The sequence below is a fragment of the Lycorma delicatula genome, chromosome 4 (genome assembly GCF_047948215.1).
Source record: "Lycorma delicatula isolate Av1 chromosome 4, ASM4794821v1, whole genome shotgun sequence".
Lineage (NCBI taxonomy): Eukaryota > Metazoa > Arthropoda > Insecta > Hemiptera > Fulgoridae > Lycorma > Lycorma delicatula.
Genome location: NC_134458.1, coordinates 167,884,840 through 167,907,362, shown reverse-complemented (window position 1 = coordinate 167,907,362; position 22,523 = coordinate 167,884,840). Strand labels below are relative to the sequence as shown.

Below are 22,523 nucleotides of genomic sequence, written 5' to 3'. Positions count from 1 at the left end.
ATAACTTTTATTAACAAAAACAAAAGAATAAAACTTTAAACAACCCCTGACGGCTCAATCAGTTGAGGAAGATATGTATGACATGTAAATGAGTATTCACCTCATTTGTCTGGGCTGGGGGAGTAATACCCCCCAGCCCAGACAAGACACTGAAGAATATGGTTTTCAATCATGGCAGGTTAGATGGAACAAATCTTCTAAAGGGCAGTATTTTCCTTTGTGTGACAGGTTGGAAGCAATTAGGTAAGTTTCTCTCAATTAGTATAACTTTCAGTTTCTGATTGGCCATGTATTTAGGGACAAATTGGTTTGGTTCATGCCTTTGCCCGGATTATAGAATTAAGGACACCGTGAACTATGTCCATGACATACATAGAAGGCTTTCAGAAATCCCTAGTTGTGTAAATAGTTGCTGAAGAGGTTTTAAGTCAATAAAATTAGAGTAGCAGCCTGGATAGTTATGGAACTAAGGGTTCTTAATTGGCTGAAGATAAGCGTTATTGGCACTGAGCCCTGATTAGAGGATATACAAGTGTTTATGTTAGTTTCATAAGTTGAATTAAGAAAGTCTAAGATAGAGAAGTGGTGGGAGAGTGACTGAGCTGGCAGACCTCCCTAGGCAGATCAGAAGAGACTTAGTTTAGCTTAGAGAATTCCATGATGGTTCTACGGTGGGGATTGTGGCATTTACCTCACTCCCCACTGCAGATCAGACCAGAAAAAACAGTTAATAAATTTAAACTAAAGTGATATGCTAGGGTAACTACAAGATTGGTATCTTCCCTCTTGGGTTTGAATGCAGACTGATTGACTAATATAATCCTGATTTTAACATATACAAAGTAGCCAAATAATATCTGTTCAGTGGTAAGATGGTTCATAATTGATCCTAGGAGTAAGAAAGCGCTCATGCCATGCATTAATTTTAAATACACTCAGTATGTTTTTAATGATTCTTCTTTTTAGAAAGGGAATATTAGTGCTTGTATAATTATGACTTCCTTTAATGAGAGGTTGAAGAAAAACCATCCATTTCAAACCCTTTACTTCATTATGGTTTTGATATGAAAATTGCCAAAAGAAAAGGAACTTCACTGTTCAATTAAACGCTTTTCGATGTGAAGCAGTATTACTTTTCACAGCTATCTTCCATGAGTTTTTAATGAAAGTAAAAACATGGGTTCTGTATAATTATTAATTTTTTTTAATGGCTGGAACTAGAAAACCAAAGGAAATTTAGTTTTTGCTTTTAAAATAATGGTATCTTGGCATTTAAGATCATGGAATACTTAGAAACATGGATATTGAAGTAAGGATGAAATAAAACATGACAAATTTCAAGTTCACAATAAAATGTAATAATTATTATAACACAATATATTCAGCATACATGTATAAAATATTTGTGAGTGTGTAAGTTAAAAATACTCATTAAAATATAAAAAATTATACATGCAAGTGTTTGTTAAAGAACTAAACTTAACAAAAAAAATGTTATGAAACTGTAAAAATTAAAAACAGCTGAATTAGCACAATAAATTCAGACCTTTAAAGAAAATTAATACAATTTAATTTTTATTTCTATTTTAATTTGAAAAACTAAAATACTTTTAATTTGCTTAAAAAAAAGGACTCAGGTTGGTTTATACTGTATAATTTATAATAAATGTTTGAAAATTCTAACTTTGACATTGATGCTCTTTTCAACTAGTTTCCTTACATTTTCTGTTATCAATCTAATGATATCTTAGCATTCCTTGATGAGGGAAGCATTGAGAATGCTTGCATTCTCAATGTTGCTGAACCTGTTTTAAAATTAGGCAGCCAACCTAATTTTTCAAAGGTTTAAAATTTATTTTACTTCAAACAGCTATTTTTAATTTTTACAGATTCATAACATTCTGTTAAGTTTTGTTCTGTTTTGTTTTTAATAATAAAAGTTGATCTTTTTTGTTTGTTTTTCATAGACATCAATTTTCTCAGAATTAAATTGTCTACTAGTTTTGATAATAACATTTATGCATTTATTAGTTAGTTAACAAAGTTATTGTACTTCAAAACTAAAAAAATAAGTTTCCGAAAATATTTGTTTTATATTGTATATCATAAAAACAGGAGATCCAGTTGTGGGACCAGATTTTCTTTTTTTGAATAATTCAGGTCAAAAACATAAAAACTATCAAGTCTACCCCACTTATATAATGCCTTAAAAATTTCAGTATGACTTCATTTCATCGAGAGAACTGAAATCCAGGCAAAGTTTTACGCTAACCATAACTTGATAACAAAGCAATTTCGGACATGTTTGTATGAACCTTTTTCTTATTTCAAGCTCTAGAATCAGCTCCCAAATTATTTCCCTTTCCTCCTGAATCCTTAAGGTTACAAGTGAGTGTAGCCTGCAGTGAGGGTCAGGTTGAACAATGTATAATTAATATGAAGACTGACGTTTTATTAGAATATTTAGTATTGAAGGTGGGCTAAGGAAATTATCTTCGAATATTCTTACATTATAGACGTTCACTTATGTGGGATTTTAAGTCCTTTTTGTTATTGAAGGTATTATAATGAACATAATGAGGTGGTGTAAACTAATGTCATTCCATAAAATTTCATATTGCAACAACTTGTTTTTTGTTTATTGCTTATAGAGTTGAACAGTTTCAGTTTGGAATAAAATAATTACATTACTGTATAAAGACTAATAAAAATAAAAGACTGCTGCTAACAATTAATAACATGCAATTTGAAAAATTCTGATTTTGAGCTGCATTTTTCTCAGTTACAAATGTTGTTTTGGAAGTATACCTATTTCTTTTTTTCTTAGGATTTGAATTAGTAAAAACAGACATTTACATATCTGTTCCATATAGAAAAATATTTTCAAACTTTCTTCATCAGGTACTTGGAATATTTTGTTAAACCAAGTTAGGTTTCGCCAAACAGTTTATATTTCAGATGAATGCTTCCATGGGAGAAAATGTTTCTTTGGAAGATTGTGTTTGTTCACTATTTTACTATGGTAGTAAAATTATTTTGTTACAGTATACATTTCAAACACAAAAAATCATTGACCAATAATTTGGTGTTTATATCTTAGGTAAAATATCCAAACTGAGAAGTTGAAAGTGGGATGGGCACCCACTTGTTGAACTGAGCCTCTCATTTGTGCCACAGATTAGTCAAGACTTGTTCTTTAGATGGAGATGGAACTCAGCTCAAGTTCCTCTCTTTGGATAGATTATTACCCTTTCTAATTGCACACCTATTATTTTCCTAAATATTTGGGTTCCATGAATTTAAATTAGGACCTCACAAAATCCTCCTCCACAAATTCATCCAAAAAGTTGAAGATATGAGGGCCTGTATAACCAGTAATCATTGATCCAAAATTGCTGCTTGAGTGCACATAAAAAATATCCTAATCTTTTGTATAGTATAAATAAAATAGAGTAACATTTATGTCCCAGTGTTGTAAGTCCTTCAAAAAGTAAAAACAGACATCCAGTTTTTAATTAGTCAAAAGATATTATAAGACAAAAAAAGGAAAACAGTTATAAATTTAGTTAAATTAGATATTTTTAAAAACTGTATTTTTCTTGAGTAAAACATGTTTACAGTTTGTTGTTTTTTATGATGACATAAGATAAAAGTCATCTGTTACACCATCAAATTAAATAGATATTTATTGATCTCACATGAATGTAAGAGAAATGTTTTTTGAATATATCATATTTAATACTTTAATTCAATATCATCTTGTAGTTTATATAATTTCCGATTGGAGGACATTTAACTGTTGTTGTTTCATGAAAAATCATGCAAAAATCCTCATAGGTTAGTCTTAAGAGTATCTTGCTTAAAGCAAGGATACAGCTAACTAAAATCCCATTAACTATGAATGAATTCATTTCATCTTTACATTTTATCAAGATAATATATATATATATATATGTCACACAACAAAAGATTAATCACCAAACCACAGTAACAGAAAAACCTAAAAATGTAATACAAAAGTCGACTTTTATGGGAACCTATATCATCAGTCGGTACATAATTCTACAATTACATCAAAAAACAAAAACAAAAACTATCCTGCGAAAGTCCACTTTAGTATTAGTTTTTAAGAATATTCTGTTACAGTGTTTGGTGGTTAATTTGTTGTTGTTTGAGGTTAATTGGCACAGCGGTCAGTATGATGATGAATTATTTGAATTTTCAGAATATAAAATATTTCCTTTTTTTTTGTTTGAAAAAAATCTTTCCTGCATATATATATATATATATATATATATAGGTCAATGTTTAGAAAACTTACAAACCAACAGATCAATTTTTCAGACTTATTTCTAAAGTACACAATAATGTGCTATATTTTATTTATGTAAGAGATCAGATCAGTTTTTCAGAATAGAACAGAGTGCAAGCATAGCACAAAATTTATGTATCTCCCTACTAATTGCAGAGGCTCAACAAAGATCCCTAGCTGCTGTCATTCTTATTTTCGGGTGGGTATTTGTTAAAGTGATGGTTATATATTAATTTTATTTAGTAATGGATGGAATTTTGGAATGCATTCCAATCCTTTAGACTAAACCGAAATTGTTACTAAGGCTGACCTGGGGAAAGAAGCCGCTTATGTGTTTGTTCTCCCAGTGCTATTCCCCTTTAGTCCATCTGCTGAAGGCCTGACAGTGCTAGTGCCTTCTGGCCTAGCAGGAATGCATCAATTTTTCACAAATTATTATATAAATTGTTAGATTGATATTCTTAACATATTCTATATTTAATCAATTTTTGAGTCACAAATATGTACACTGTTTTTTAAGTAAAAAGAATATTTTTAAACTGCCTTCCCATTTGCCATTTCGGCTTACGGAACTTCTATGCAAAGGAATAGTTACTTTTTGACTGCACTGTATTTCGCTTTGGTTTGGATTAGAGTTTATTTCTTAATTATTACTTGTGTATTTTTTTGTTTGTTTTTGTGCTTATGTAACATGCATTTTATTGAACAGGAAACAATAGTTTAACTCTTTATAGGTAGTAATCACATAAATTATCTGTTTTGTCTCACATTTTTTGTTTTTTATTTTGAAAAATAAAAAACACGTGTTCATAAAAATAATTTTTTTAACGTGTTCACGTTAAAAAAAAAATCTGTTCAAGAATTTATATCAGGAACAGTTAGTGCAGCTACTAATTCCAAACGTTAGGACTGATGGACAATCTCTTGTGTCTTCCAGAAACTTAAAAAGTGATAAAACACCTCCATATAACACTGATTTTTTTACATGTTAATCTATCCATATTTGAATATCAATGGGTGCACTAGATAAGTACAACGTTTTTTCAGTGTACAGGAATTTCAAAACTTGGATATAAGTCATAAACCAGTTTAAATTGTGTGTCACAGACTTTCCAGAGACAATCATAAGCTGCTTATACATAAACTCTGAGACCAATTGAATTCATAAAATAATTTTACTATTACTTACATTATATGTTAAATTCCACAACATCTTTTTCAGTTTGTAAGAAAGATTCATGTTACCAAATACATCTAAACAATCATTTATATCATCATAACTCATTTTATTAATATGATTTTCATCAAGTACTAACTGTGAAATACTTCCAACAATTCGCAATGCATCACATGATATCTGTATAAAAAAAATTGTTATAAATCATAAGCTATGAGTTATTATAGTTCAATTATAAAAGTTACGAATCATATTCATGTACATTCTAAATTAATTTCAACAGATGCAAATAACACTGATACTCACATATCATCCTCTACTTTACGTTATGTATATTTTTCTCTATATTATAATAAAATTAAATTCAATAAAAAATACAATGTACAACTCTAGATAAGCAAGAGGTAATATTTATAACTTTCAGACTCTGCTAAAAAAGAAGTGCTGATTAAGAAAATATGTAAAATTAAATCTTTAATTTTTTTGCATTATCATTTATTACAAATATTTCCTTCCTCTTGTGATAAGTACAGAATGAAAGCTGTTGCAGCTACTGTTATTTTAATTAACATCAGTTCTATAGTTTGTATAATTCATTCATCTATGATTAATTAACAAAGAAAGAGCTTCAACAGATTTCATTATGAAGCTGTACTGACAGCAAAGAACATTTTTAATAAACAATAATCCATAGTATCTGCAATAAAACTTTAATTTTGTATGTATAAGTTTTAATTATTTACCTGATAATGCAGTTAAATAATGTGTCTAAATAATCTGTATAGATACAATAAATTAAAATGTATGAAAAATAAAAATATATCACACGCGTGTGCACGCGTAACACACACACACACACACACACACACACACACACACACACAATTTATATATATCACAATTTTTTATGAATGTTGATTTATTTTGTTTAAAAATAATGGACCAAAGAATTTGCATTAAGTTTTTCTTTAAAAATGCAATAAAGTGCAGTGAAGGAATGAAGATAGGGAAGGCTTTTGTTGAGAACATTATGTCGACACTAGGATTATAAGTGGTATAGTTTTAAGAAGGCTGAGAAGATGACAAAATAGTTGGACATCCTAAAATAACAACTGATGAAAATATTGACAAAATAAAGCACATTATGATCAATGATTGTTCAATAGCTATTAGAGAAGCTGTGAAGAATGGGAATCTTGTGGTAAGAATTACCCAAATGTGTCACAACAGATGATGAAACATGGGTGAACAGTTATGTTACTGAAACGCAGATCTAATCATTCCAATGGAAGATTCCAGAAAAACCAAGATCGAAAAAAGCATGCTAAGTTGGATTGAATGGTTCACCTTGCTATTCCTTTTTTATTAGAATGGCATCATGCATTATGAATTCTTACAAGTTTGTACAGTTATGACCATAAACATGGGCAACAATTATTCTTGGATTTTGCACCACAATGCCAAAAGTTTTGAAACTTGCACTGGTTTTTTATTGAATTTCTTTACACTGATATTTTCAAAATTAAATTCAGTACAGATTTTGATAGGAGTTTTAATTTTTTTTTTGAAATTTAACGAAGCTAAGTTATGGCAAATCTAAAAAAGTTTATTTTTTACTCCAATCTTTTGGACTTTGCTACATTTTCTTAAAACTACTACAGATGCAGTTTCTGAACCTGTTTTATTCAAATTTTTTGGGCCAAAACACCATAATCCCCTTAAATCTGATGCTTAATTTGAGTCCTAAGAATTTCAGTATACTTCATTTTACTCTATGAGCAGAATCAGGGCAAAGTAAATGCAAACTTAGCTCCCTAAGTATTGTGAAATTTTGAATCGCTCTATATAAGATAGTTTTAATTTTTGCTACATCTGAAAGTACTGTACAGTGTAATGACAGTATTAGTATGCATGTTATTGATAATGTTTTTTTTTAAAGGAAATAAATACATTATTATAATATTATAAAGTACTGTTTTTACCTTGAACTCATTATGTTGCTGTGTTATATGTCTTCTTTTCACTTGATGATTAGTACGATAGATTTTACTATTTTTGTAATTCTGTTCAATGTAGTTTTTAATATCTCGTTTATATCTAAATTTGTTCATATTATCATCATCAATATCAATGTTTAAATGATAATCACTATCATCATCATTATTATTATAATCATTTTGATGATAATATTCAAATAGATCAAATCTTTCTTCAGCTGAAGGAGAAAATTCTAAAATGAGATGACTATTTGGCTCATCATTAAAGAAATCATTTTCTGCAGAGGTTTCATTATCTTTTTTAAAAAATTCTTTATTACTTGATGCAGCACCATTAATATCATAAAAATTGTCATGTGTTGTCGTTTCTGGGGAAGATTCTGTTGAATTTTCCTCAGACAATGTAGTAACATCAGTATTATCATCTTGTAAATCTTCTGGATACTTAAATTCAGTAGTATGATGTGTTAATTCAGATGTAGTCGATAATGAAAATAAATCAGAAGTACTTAAATTTAAAAACATATCAGAAGTAATATTTCTAACATTTTCTTCTGATAATTCCATGGTAGAAGCTGTTGAAAAAGGTATTTCAGTTACTTCTGAATCGTTATAAATGTTTAATTCAGCTGAAGTATTGTTTTCTATATCTTCTGAATTGAATAAATTAATATTAGATGCAGTCTCATTAAATATATTTTGATCAGATGAAGATGAAAAAGAAGTAGGAAAAATAGTAGAAGTAAAAATGTGATCAGGAGAATTAGTGGAATAGAAATCAGTTATCATTGTTGTAGTTACTGTTGAAGAAAGGTTTTCAGGTTTATTTAACTCTGAAGTATTAAAAATAATCGGTTCTATATCTGTGCTATTGGTTAATTTTTTGACTGTTACCATTGATTCAGTAGATGCTGGCATAAAATCATCACTTTTATATAAAGAAAAATTTGTAGTTAATTCCCAAGAATCTGATTCTGAAGTAAAAGTAGACATTGTTGTAGTTTTAGAAACTGATTTATCTGAATTAAGCAATGTGAAAATTGATACAATAGTGTCAACTAAAGTTCTATTTTGTTTTTGTACACTATGGTTATTGTTTAATGGTTTATTATTAATTGTAGAAACTGTTGTTAAATCTTCATTGCCGTTATTATTAAAGTTATTAAATCCCTTTGTTGATGAAATGGACTCATCTGTAAGAATCTTAGCTGTTGAACTGTTATAATTAAAATTATCATTATTATTAGTATTATCATCTTCTAATAATTTATTTGTAGGATAATTTTCATCAGTTGCTGTAGTAATTGTTACATTTGGTTTTTCAGATACTAAAGTCGTTAATAATACATCAGTTGTAGTAACCTTAATGTTACTATTAAAATTAATAATTTTACTTCTAATGCCATCTATTATTTTATAAAAACTGGGTGATATTTTACTATAATGAGGTGCTGTAGAACGATAATCAATAATAAAATCATTTGCATACTTCACAGTGTTTAACTGCCACTGTGAAACTTTTAATTGCCATTTTACAAGTTTTTTAACTTCTTCTAAGTAATCACCACGTTCACTTTTATCAAGAACTTCAGAACAAGCCTATAAAAATAACAGCAATAATAATAATCAAACAAATCATAAGTTGCTTACAGAATGAATTAAATAATTAGAAGTATTAAAAATATACCTTCTGTTATTCTAAAAAAAACATCACACACACATACACACACACAAATATGTACATATGTACATATATACATACATACAAAAGAGAAAGAAACAAGAAAAACCTGAAAGAAATAAGGAAAACTGTTTTTGTTATTGATTAGTAACAAATTTAGATTTTACCATTTCAGCATAAGTATAATAACGCCAATACCAGGATCATTAGGAGATTTCTTGGCCTGACACAGAGCTGGCATATATACAACCAAATATGACTATGATATTTGTTAAGTATGATCCTTTAGATAGTGAGCTGCAAAGTTTCAGATGCATGTGTTTAGTTGCTTGTTTTTGGTGACTGAGTAATGCAAATTGACATTTTCAAAAAATGGATATAATTGAAGTTTGAGCTGTTATAAAGTCTTTGGTTTTAAAAGTTTAACTCATACAGACAAAAAGAGAGATCCATTTTAAAGGATTCTTCTCCTTCAATTTTGACGACACAACCATTCAAGATGATGAATGTTTGGGACGTTGAAATACTGTTATGACCAATAAGATCCTGACAAAGGTTCACAGTGCAGTATTAAATGAACTGAAGATATGCAAACTTGCTGACATTGCAAACAACTTGATACTACATTTTGTATGATATTTAAAGTATGAAAAAGCTTTCCGCTCAATGGGAGCCTTTGTCTGTTAACAAATGACCAAAAATGCACTAGATTGAATACTTCTCAAGGGAACTTAATTCTGCTAAGTTTCTTTGATGTTTTATAACAACAGATGAAACATGGATTCACCATTACGTACCAAATACCAAACAATGAGTGAGAGCAGGGGAAAATGCACCAAAGAAAGCAATAATAGTTTCATCTTCAGAAAAAGCTGTGGCTACAATTTTTTTAGGTTCTTGTGGTGTGTGCTTTTAGATTATCTGGAAATAGGCACAACCGGGAATATTATGCTTCACTACTGGACAGATTGAAGATGTTATTCAGGCTAAATACCCAAATCTGGCTAAAAAGAATATATTCTTTGACCACAATAATGCTCCTACACATGCCTCTTGAATTGTTGTTGCAAAATATCATGATCTAGTAGTTCTGCATGTTTCATATTTAGCTCCCAGCGATTACTTCCTTGTCCCAAAACCTGAAGGCTTGTTGGACTAAGATGCACTTCAACTGATGAGGTCAAAACTGATTATTTTGCACAGTTGGACAAATTCCATTATACTGAGGATATAAAAGTTGGAGAGTCATTGATCTAAATGTATCAAATTGCATGGTGATTACATTGAAAAAATTCTGAAAAATCTTGTGTTTTCTTTGTTTGGCTGAGAACTTTTCAGATGACCCTTGTAACATACCAAACTAATCTTATAACAGTTACTGTGCAGAGGAATGCAATGTGACTGTTGATACTGGATAGGAAAGAGTTGGGCTATCCTTAGAATCAAAGATAGAGAGGATGAATGGAAGAGAGAGGAGTATTAGGAACACTGAACAATCAATAATCTATTTTGGCTTTTATTCTTTCTGCTATTCTCCCATTACATTAATACTCCAAGATTCCTCTCTATCATGTTACCTTGTAGGTACTGTGCATTCATTTATAATTACTTAATCTGAAATAGTGTACATAGCAAGTACATATTTTTAAGATTTGTTGTAAAATTATAAGCAGCAATTGTAATATTTATTTTTTAAATTAAATTTCTAAAAACAAATGAATGAATATCACTTCAGGGTTTATCTTTTTGATAATTCAGAAGATAATCTAAATATTAATTAAATAATATCAAATTAATATAACAAGCCAATAAGTTTACCTTATAAAAAGGAGTATCCTCCAACCACCATTCAATTGAATCACCATAATGTAAATCTAGTGACTCACCAAGCCTAAGCCACATGGATTTATTTATTCTATTTAGATACTCTTCATTCATAACCAAAAGAAAATCACTAAGTGATTTAATAGTGCCTTGACTCCAATGCTCTGGTTTCCTAAAAAAAAGTTCAGTAAATTAAACAAAATAGAATCAAAAATAATTAAAATTTATTTATTTTATTTTTTTGTTATTTGTTTAAGGTGGAAATTATGACAATAACTATCATGTTATGTGACAACTCATTTTTAGAAATTCTAATTCCATTTAAAAAATGGAACCAACCTCTTTAGCTTCTTTGCTTTTCAATTGGATGGTTCTGAATTTCAATATCATAAACACATTACAAAAATGTATTACATTCCTACAAAAAAACTTATACAATTATTTATTTTCTTTTAATTTTTTCACTTACATGTCATAAAATGTATCTCCATAAACTAACTATGTATTAAATCTGGAATATAATTCTTGGCTAAGATATGCAATTTGTTAGATTTTGCTCACTAAGCGGTTGAATACTGTAGGTGAATGCTGGTTTTATTCTCACCAATACTAATAGCAATTTTTTTGAAAAGCAATAACTAATAAGATGCTAAAAATTAAAATAAAATTTTTTCAATAAAAAACGTTTTAGAGATCTATAAACAAAGAAAAAATTATGTGCAAACAACTATCAAACGAGTAAATGAATTTTTCTTATCATAAAAAAATAAAACTATACGATTTGTTGTGGTAGGATTTTCTAGACCAGAAATGACTGGAGTTACTTCACAAATACCAATTAATTAGTGCCTTTTTTCAAATTTTCATCTAATGGTCCCTTATAGTGCACTAGTAGACAGACAGTCTAACATCTTTAAGAAAATTCAGTATTTTTTAAATATCATAAGTACTTAAATCATGCATTAATTTAGTTTTAATTAGCTGCAAACCATTAATGGATTGTTTACCCAAATGCTTTGATGACAATATCAGACCACAGCAATCGAGCTCTTCTGTCAGCACACAATCGCTTATCACTGTAATCTAGTTCCATAAAAAGTTTAAAAGCAGGCGGTTGTACATGGTGGAGATCATCAGCTCGTAGAAACAGTGTAAGATTCCCCAGTTGAAACAATGCTAAATTACTGACTTCACCTTGCATCTGTATAAACAAATACATAAGCAAAATACATGCACTTTATTTTAAATTCAAATTTTATACCTATTTATAATATAAAACTATTTTTATAAGAAATTGTATGTCTATTAATATGTAAAAACTATCTTTGTAACAACTAATTTGAGTTTCAGATATTTCATTCATATTCTATTTTTAGAGAAGGTTGTATTTAAATTAGGAGAATGCATAGTACATTCTTACATGCATTAGCCATTAGAGACAATGTTCAGTTGTAGGGAAATATTCTAAAGTTGCCATGATTTTTATACATCAAATGTTGAAAGAATGAGTATTATAAGCAGACACACAAATGAACCGATGAATTCTTCAGACACAGTATATAATTAGAATGTAGTGCTGGAAATAATTACAACTCTCAGGACTTAATGAATTTCTCATTTTATTTCTATTGTTGAAGGTACCAGCTGAAAAAAATCCCTGATTTCCTTACTGGATCCATTCCTGTTTACTGTGTCTTACAGTAATAAATTTCAGGTGTATATCTAATGAACCACTTAAGAAATATTAAGATCACTTTAGGAATAATGTAACCTTATGTAAAGGTTCACCATCTGAAAGATGTAACAGACTAAAGGAAACCACTTAAGATTATACACTCTCATTTTAAGGATTGTGTCCTTTTTGAAATATCTATCAATGCTAGCTCACAGTAGAATATAACTTAGAGAATTAAATAGTATAAGTTTTCATTTGACTAAGTAATTGCTTAGTGTTAGCACATGACCTTAGTTGGCCAGCTGCAATACTGCAGTTCAACTGAATCATGGATTGGAATATCAAAGTACAACAATCTTTTAAGTTCTTAGGGAATAAATTATAAATTTTACTCTATCTCAAACTATATAAAAATGTAGCTAGTATTATTTATTCTTATAAGATGTGAAATTAAAAAGAGATAATATTTAAATTTTATAAATGCTCAGCTATACTTACAAATTCAGTTAAAGCAAGTTTCAATAAGTCATCCATTTGTTGTTTACTAACAGCAAGCAATAATTCAGGCATTGAAAGTTTACCAATAGATTTTAATATTTGCTTTCGATATTCTGAACTGGCAATTACAGCTTTTGGTAAACTTGCTAATACATATCCTGTAAATAAAACTGTTATTTAAAAAAAGAAGATATTAACTTGGTGGTTGCTGAAGCTTCAAGTATATGCTTCCCATTACATATAGTATAGACTGTTGGCCTCTTCATTCATAAATTAAAAATGCATTATGCATGAGAAAAATAACAACAGTTGTTATGATAAAAATTTAATATATTGTTAGAACCTTTTTGTTATATTCCTCTTTTGTCTAATGATCTCAGTTTTTACATATTAAATTTATTTTTGTTGATATTTATGAAAAACTAAAAAAAATAATCTAGCCACCATTTTTAAAAAAACACCAACAAAAAGAAATTATTCAAACTTCTTTTTATAATAATTTGCGCGTAAAATAGGACCTGTATGCAAAAATACAATAAATTTGAAAATCTCTGCGATTTTGGCAAAAATTTTACTTCTGGGACTGGATTAAATTGTAAAAGAATCATTCAGATTAAACAAATAATTCTTGAATTTTTACCAAACTTTGTTATAAATAAGCATACAATTGGTCTGATTCTTATAATAAAGATTATTTAAAAAATGATTAACAAAAGTCACTGAATATACCAAAGTATTAAGCCTAGCGTAAACTTACAATTTAGCAAAAAGCTTTTTTGAATTTATGGGTTGTCATTAGTTTTAAAATATTACATCAGGTATATGTAAAAACAATTATTTAAAAAAGTGCCACGTTTATCTTAACTAAATATTGGTAACAAATTAACTAGTTATTAAAACATGTTTTCTAACTTATAATCTATTATGTTCATAATGTATTATGTTCATTCACACACTGTGTTTATGCTTATGTTTGGGAATATAATATTGTTTAAATATTCGATTTTTATTTACGGCAAGAGTTTGTCCAACGGCACAATATAAAAAAAAATATTAATTTTGATGAAATAAAGCTAGATATCATCACAGAAATAGATGTTCTTAATGAATATAGGTTTTTTTCTGTAAATATGTGATAATCTTTGTAATTTCACGTTTTTTTAATTTGAAGATGTAAGATTTTTGTTCTTCTGCCCTACGGATAGAAGAACAATGGACAACGCTGCCTCCAGAATCGTGAATTGGAGGGTGTTTGATGATGAGCTGGAAGTGACCACCAAGCCATAGCCTTTGATATACTTTTGGGCATAACAGGGGACAATCACATACCCAAAAGGTGGAAACCCACGGAAAGGCAGGTGGTCAGGATAGTAGATGCCACTGCGACAGATGTGGCCCTGCAAGGGGATCCGAGTACGGACTTGAAGAATTCCTGAAAGTCATGTGTCGCATGGAAGCAGATGCGAAGCCCAAGAAGAGACGGCCAATATACTGGTGGAACGATGAGATTGATGCAATGAAAACGGAAGCCTGTCGGGTTCGGAGGACCCTTTTACGACGCAGGGGGAGGCAACGGGATGGACAGGCAGAAGCTGAAGAGGCCTTTCGACAAGCGAAACGACGGCTCCGGGACGAGATCAGGAAGGCTAAACGGGAGGCCTGGGACCGGGACCGCCTAACTGAGGCCTTGAACAACTACCCGTGGGAGAGGGCTTAACAGATCGTAATGAAGAGATTTGGTAAGCAACTCCCTCTCCTGTCTAGAGATCAGATCATGAGGGCAGTGTCTCTTCCCAACTATGGATCTGGACTGGGAGGAGATTCCGGGCATAGCACCCAGGACTTTCACGGAGGATGAACTTCGACGGGCGGCCGTGCAGATTAGTCCATGAAAATGTCCCGAACCGGACGGGGTCCCTGGAGTTATTAGATCCCTGGACCGTTTTAGATGCGTTAATCGAGACCCTGGCGAGAAGTTTCCTACGATGTCTGAAAGAGGCTAGGCTGGTTCTGATTCCGAAACCTCGAAGAGGAGACCAACCGGAAGGAAAGTACAGACCAGTCTGCCTCCTTAATGAGTTGGCCAAACTTTATGAACGCCTGATTGTAGAACGACTGTGGAGTGAAATTGGGGACGGTGGAGGGCTCTCTCCAACCCAATTCGATTTCGTAAAAGGGAAATCAACAGTTGATACCATCAAGTATGTGGTAAACTGGGCCAGGGAACAGGCGGCCAGCACCTGGCGCCGAAGACAGATCCCCCTTGTGGTACTACCTTATGATCCCCCTTGTCCCTTTATGGACAACGCGTTCAACAGTGTCCATGATTGTACAGGCACTGCAGGTTTGGGGACTGGGCGATTACCTGATTGCAACGATTAACGACTATCGTCATGATAGGAGAGTCTTTGCAAACACGGAAAATGGGGACGTGGATTTTCATATGACATATGGAGTGCCACAAGGGTCGGTGCTAGGGCCGCTTTTATGGAATCTGTTATACGACGGCCTCGTGAGGATAGAACCCCCGGAGGGAGCAGAGGTGGTCGCGAATGCCGATGACCTGGCCTTGCTGGTTGCCGGTGGCTCAGAAGGGGATGTGGAAGACATTGCCAGTGTCGCAATAGCAAGGATTAGTAGCTGGATGCGGGAGAAGGAAATGAAGCTTGCTCTCACCAAAACGGCAGCGGTCGCTATTGTAGGCAGATGACGGTTGAGGCCTTTGCGAATAGACGTCGACGGAGTAAGGGTGGTGGAACAGCGCTGAGAAAAATACCTTGGTGTGTGGATTGATTGGTCGGGGCTATTCACCGCACATTTGCAAGAAGCGACTAAGAAGTGTGAGCAGGTGATCGCATCACTGGGAAGGATGATGACGATGCAAAAAGGACCGAAGGCGAGCAAACGAAAGATGATCATGACGGTCGCGTTATCTTCTCTAATGTACGCGGTCCTAGTTTGGATTGAGGCCTTGAACAGGAAGTGGAATGTGGAACGGCTGTCCTCCTTTGAACGGAGAGCGGCAATCAAGGTGACCGCTGCACATAGAACGGTGTCGGGAGTAGCGCTCGAGGTCATTGCGGGGATTCCCCCCTCGGGTTAAACTTCGTGCTGAAGAACTCATTAAGATGCAGAGATGCAGGAGGAAACACCTAGAGGAGATGCACTCACACTACTGGAAGAGTGGCAGAGGATTTAGAATGCCTCTGATAAGGGTGCGTGGACCCGCCGTCTGATACCACGCATCGCCCCGTGGCTACGGAGGAAGCACGGAGAGGTGACGTACTGTGTTACACAATTCCTCTCGGGTCACGGGGAGTTCGGCACGTATCTTTACAAATTTGGGCGACGGGACACACAACACCGTGAATACTGTAGCTCACTGGACACCCCGGCACACACTTTTTTTGAATGTGCCAGATGGGCAGGCCATCGGCGGCTGTCAGGCTTGGAGTGGATGATGCCGGACAACGCGGTAGAGCACATGCTACAGGGGCGGCTGTAGTGGGAAAAAGTATCTAACCTTGTCACAGGCATCCTGAAAACCAAGATTGTACGGCTGAGGTAATGCCTTCCAGGCAAATGCCGGCCACCCCGTCTGAGTTTAAAAAAAAAAAAAAACATTATTAGTATATTCTTACTGTTCTACTTGAGTCCTCCGTTAAAGCCAGCATTGGCAAGGAACGGAGGGGGTCGTGTAGCGACCTGACACGCTATGAAGCGGGATCTTCTCCCCTCGGTGGAGAGGGGGGGTCGAGATGTTTTACTTGAGTGGAATCTTTCTCTTTAACTTAGGTTAAATTTTTTTCAGTGCATTTGGCAATATCTTTTCAACTTGATCATCAGCTACATAGTATTAGTTTCAAAGGTAATTTGAATTATAATTCTGATGCTCTCATTCTTAACAATATTAACACAAAATAAAAATACTTTAATAACTTCAGTGCAACATAAGATGTCTTTTGAAGTTTTTACCTTTGTATTAATGTTAAGGAGTATTAATGTTAATTAACAATGAGTAATATTTAATGTGTATTTTAATTAGGTCTTTATTAGGTTGATATGTTATATAGTATACATCCAATTCATATTTTTTTAAGTAAAAACTTGATTATAATTTAAAAAATTAATTTCGAGATATAAGGCTAAATTAAAACACATTCTTAAAATAGTATAATTATAAAATGAAATACATTCTAGCAAATAACATAATTTTAGCATTATTTTAGTCATCAATAGATATTATATATCGTGGTTAAAAAAGTTTTGAATATGATTGTAAATTTTACAATTGTAATGGTTTTATTTTGAATAAATAAAGTTGGATAACTTCGTAAAAGTTGGATAACTTCGTAAAAGTTTGATAACTATCGTATCAATTTCGGAACACTTTCAGAACACTGTAAAAATGTAATATTCCTCAAAACTTCATTGAAGATGAATTGACTTTTTTCTGGTATATCCTAAGGATTTTCACTGTGTTCTTCGATTTTAACGGCATAGTGCATCATGAGGTCTTGCCACAAGGTCAAATGATCAATAAGGAGTATTACCTACAAGTTCAACACCATTTGCGTGAAGCAATCCCCGGATTTGTGGCGAAACAATTCATGGCTTTTGCACCATATGCTAAAAACACCGCTGTAATGATACTCCAGCCACTAAATTCGCCAGACATGGCCGTGGGACTTTTTTCTATTCCCAAAAATAAAGATAACCTTAAAGGGCCGTCGTTTTACAAGCATAGATGTGATTAAAATGAATAGCTGAAAGAGCTAAACACTATTCCAAAGATCGAGTTCCAGAAGTGTTTCGCGGATTGGAAAAAGCGCTGACATAAGTGTATATCTAACGAGGACTATTTTGAAGGGAATAACATTAATGTAGACAAGATTTCCATAAAACAAAAATTCTCGTTACTTTTTGAACACATCTCGTATGTGTGTAACAAGGTGTGTAGCAACATTTGAAAAATTCTTTTTTATATTTTTATAAGCTCTTAAATGTTCAAAAACTCTTTGTATAAAGCACATATTAGTTTTATATATTTATTTATTTGTTATTACAATTAATTCAGTGACATTAGACAACAATGTAGTGTCAAATAATAATTAGGTAAACGCAATGTCCGAAACATAGTCATTCACAGTCAGATCATAGATCTCTTTATCATTAGCAGTACATTATATTTGTAAACAACTTTAAGAAAACTTGACATCATATTGTTTTAAACAGCATCTTTACATTATCACATTTACAAGATTAAAAGTTATATGTATGAAAAATGTTAATGGCAAATTCTTTATACTATTAATATTTATGCTTGTCATCTAACAAACAAATAAATTACCTCCAACAGCTTCAATATCTCCAGGTTCAAGTAGCATTATTAAACCTTCATTTAAATCCTCTTGCATTATTTGTGATTTCATTTCCAAATATTTAATAAGCTTTTCAAAACAGCAGTGTTGTAAATTTTTTGGAAATACCTTTAAAAAAAAAATTAATTAAAAATATCAACAAAAAAATATGAAAAAAAACATTAATATTATTTGAGAAACTGAATAATATAACATTACAAATATGAAAAGTACAATGTTAAAAATTAACAAAAACCAGATTATGTAAAATGACATTAGTTAATCTTTATTAAATTATATCAGCTGGTCTATTAAAAGAGTAAATTAATTATTTTTATTATTAAAGACAAATAAAACCATATGATTTCTAATGATAGGTTCTTGTAGTTTGGAGTTGTACCAAATAATACTTTTTAAAATTGCAATTAACATTAGTATATGTGGTTAGTCATAGCATATCAACTGATACCTTTAATAGAATTTCATTACGTTTTATTATTGTAAAATCAATAATTTTACAATATTTATTAATTTAATTTGTATTCTTTCTTTCAGTTATTTTTTTTTGTACCAGTTTTCAACTACTTCTAAATACTTAATTTCTAGTTATTCAATTAATATTTAAATTACCTTTATTTAATAATTGAACAATTGTATTGATTTATTATTTGTTATGATTTATGAGCTTTAAGTTTATTTAAATTGTTTTTGTTAATATTTCCATGATGATTTCTAATAAATTGCATATATTTTTAATTGTCATAACTCAAATATAGTTATTTTTTTCTATGTCTATATTGCCTTAATATGTAACGACATAATACAGATATTTTTAAAATCTGCTTTCTAAGTACACTTAAATGATTTTTACTACATAAGTTTTAAACAGTTTACTTACTGATTATTAAAACAGAACATTTATTGTGCATTGTTTTGTTTCTTCAAACTATCAAATTTTTGCAGAGATTTATCATTTGATATATTTCTTATGAAAATCAATAAAGTTGTTCCTCAACAATTTGCAAAAAAATTAAATAAATATATCACCTTTAGACATAACCCTCTAAGTAATAACACAAAAAGTACACCCATGATTTCTTTGTTTCGCTTTCAACAACACAATTGCATTGCATTGTGTGCTTCTCAGGTAGATGTAACATTGCTAATCATGTGGATAGAATATCCATTAATGATAGTATTTTTGTGTCCTTAAAGATAAATTTGTAGGTGTTTTATTGATGACAAATTCTCTTGGGATGACCAAATTGATGTTATAGCAAACAAAATCCAACCATACTGTTTTGCTTTTAAGTGTCTTAATAAAATGCTATGCTTGCCATTATTTTTAAGTATTAATTATGTTTACGTATATTCCTGTTTTAAGTATATCATCTCTTGAACTTCCTCAAAGAATTAGTTTTCAAGATAAAAAAAAAGGGCTGCAGATCATTGTCTCCCGTAAGTATGAATCATAAGAGCAATAATTAGAAAATTAAAATTGTCCTTATCCTTATCCTTTTGTTTATATTTATGAATTTGCAATCTCTGCTTAAAAAGAATAGTCACTTAATCTTAAAAAATAAAAATATTCACTTCTATCAAACCAAACAACAGAACTGTTCTCATGTAACTCTTTGGCTTATAATAAAGGGTCTTATTATGTTCCAATAATAAATTACTGAACCGTTTAAAAACTCTTCACCAATTTATTTAAAGTACAATTTCTATAATGTTTTTTGTTGATGAATTTCTAAAAGTAACATTAATTAAAAAACAAAATGCTGAATTTTCTACTTTCAAGTACACAAATATGTGTTAAAATAATTTTCATTAATGCCCTCTGAATTGTAAATTATTTTGTTGTTATTTTTTATATTTAACATCTTCATGAATTTACCTTAATATTATTTCATGTTTTTTTAAGTAATTATTACAAACTTTGATCACATCTAATACCCTGGATGTAAGTGTAATTAACAGGTTCACCTTTCCCCAGATCCCACTTCTCATAAATAAAGATTTAATTAGAATTAAAATAATTTTTTTTCCACTTGTGCCCCTACAGTTAATCCTTATCACCTTAGATGGATAAAGGGGATATAATAAACAGTAAAACAGCTAAAAAGCCTTAATATGTTCTTGAATAACCTGCTATTAGACTACTCAAAATTGAAGTCCATATATGAGGTCTGTAAATAAAGAAATGAGACTGGATCAGAAAAACATTTTATATACAATCCAATTACACACCTTTGAAATAGTTCCCTTGGGAAACCACGCAACACTTCAAACGGGTTTCTCACTCTTCATAGCAGTTGGAACTCAGAAACTAAACTATCCTTCAGATGGTCGATTACATTTTATGTTTTCTACTGTTTCAAAATAGTGTCCTTTGAGGTGTTTTTTTAAAGTCAGCAATAGGAAAAAGTTGCAGGGACTTTAAAGTCAGGTGAATAAGGTGGTTGAGGAACTACAGGAATGTTTTTCTTTGCCAAAGACTCATTAATTGAGAGTACAATGTAACAAGGTGTACTGTCGTGATGCAGCATCCAGTTATCTGTGATGGCTGATCTCACACAGGGAACTTTTCCGCAGTCTTTCAAGAATTTCTCAATAAACATATTGATTTATAGTCTATCCTGTGGACAAAAACTATTTATGGACAATGCCATTACTATCAAAGAAAAAAAATTAGGATGGTTTTGATTTACTGATTTTTGTTTTTTGGGACGTGATGAGTTTGAAGTGTGTCACTTCTTGCTCTGGCGTTCTGTTTCTGGGTTGTACTCAAATATCCAAGATTCATCACCAGTAATAACAGTTTTTTAGAAAATCAGGATCAATTTCAATTCGCCCTAGAAGATCACTTCCACACTGTTTTTCTGTTCAACAGTGAGGTTTTTCGGACCAAATTTTTTCATGTCCAATTCATTTGTCAAAATTTGATGTACTGTGCTATGGCTCAAATTCAATTGTTCTGCAATCATTCTGACAGTTAATCAAATTTGGTATGACTGCCAGTCATACCAAATCAAATCTCTGATTCGCTCAACACTGCCATCACTTTTTGATGTTAACGGTCTTCCAGAGCTTAGATTGATTCCCGACCATCTGAAAATGCTTTAAACTACCTAAAAATTTGGGCTCATAACAGACCATCATCTCCATATGCCCTTTTCAATTTTGAAAAAATTTCAGTAACATTCTCACCAAGTTTAACACAAAATCTAATTGTACAACGTTGTTCATAATTAGTATCATTCATTTTTGTAACGTACAACAAAAACTCGTTTCATGAAAAGTTTAAGTCTCATGTGGCAACAATAGACTAAAAATATTAATACCTAATATAAATCAGCTGTTCATATAACCATATGTTTACTAGTAACTTTACAGTGTTGCCAGTTTGGCTGCCAAAAAAAAACTAGTCTCATTACTTTATTTACAGCCCTCGTAAGAAACAAAAAATAATTTGATTTTAGAAACAATTAAATTAATCAAATGCCAGCAGAATTTTTTAAAATTAATTTCCTTTATTTTTTTCATTTATAATATTTTTATTTATTATTGTGATTTTTACAAAAATAATTGTTACTTAAATCATTTTGTTTATTGTTATTGAGTGATGGCTCTTGTATAGGCACTGTGGAATTTCAGCATCCCCTATTTCCATTTAATATTATTGGTAACATTTAATATGAGTCCTTTTTTCTTTAGTTCTTTCTTTGTACTTGTACAATATATAATCCTTAAGCTTAATATAAGTAGCCATCTGCCAGTTTATGAAAAAGGTACAAAAACCTTTTCATGGAACTGTGCGCTTCACAGTTCCAGCAGAATGGTGTTTTGCTGTAGTGCGCATGCGGACATAGGAAGCTGCACGCAAGGCTGCGAGGGAGAGAGAGCACTGTTGCTCCCACAGTGCCAACCCTGGCGTACTGGTGGAAGGTAGTTTTTTTTACTTTGCATGTGTATGGAACGTTCCTTTTGTTCATTCCC

At 31.4% G+C, this 22,523-nt stretch overlaps 1 protein-coding gene across 1 annotated transcript in view; it reads right to left on the bottom strand.

Annotated features, from left to right (window-relative positions):
* LOC142322752 (uncharacterized) overlaps positions 1–22,523 on the bottom strand; it is a 92,923-nt gene that overhangs the window by 22,524 nt on the left and 47,876 nt on the right. Inside the window, exons 13-18 of the mRNA XM_075361826.1 lie at positions 18,515–18,653; positions 13,165–13,322; positions 11,999–12,192; positions 10,986–11,163; positions 7,472–9,085; positions 5,502–5,669 (exon numbers count right to left, since the gene is read on the bottom strand). Coding sequence (XP_075217941.1) covers positions 5,502–5,669; positions 7,472–9,085; positions 10,986–11,163; positions 11,999–12,192; positions 13,165–13,322; positions 18,515–18,653 — 2,451 coding nt within the window. The remainder of the gene's footprint in view (positions 1–5,501; positions 5,670–7,471; positions 9,086–10,985; positions 11,164–11,998; positions 12,193–13,164; positions 13,323–18,514; positions 18,654–22,523) is intronic.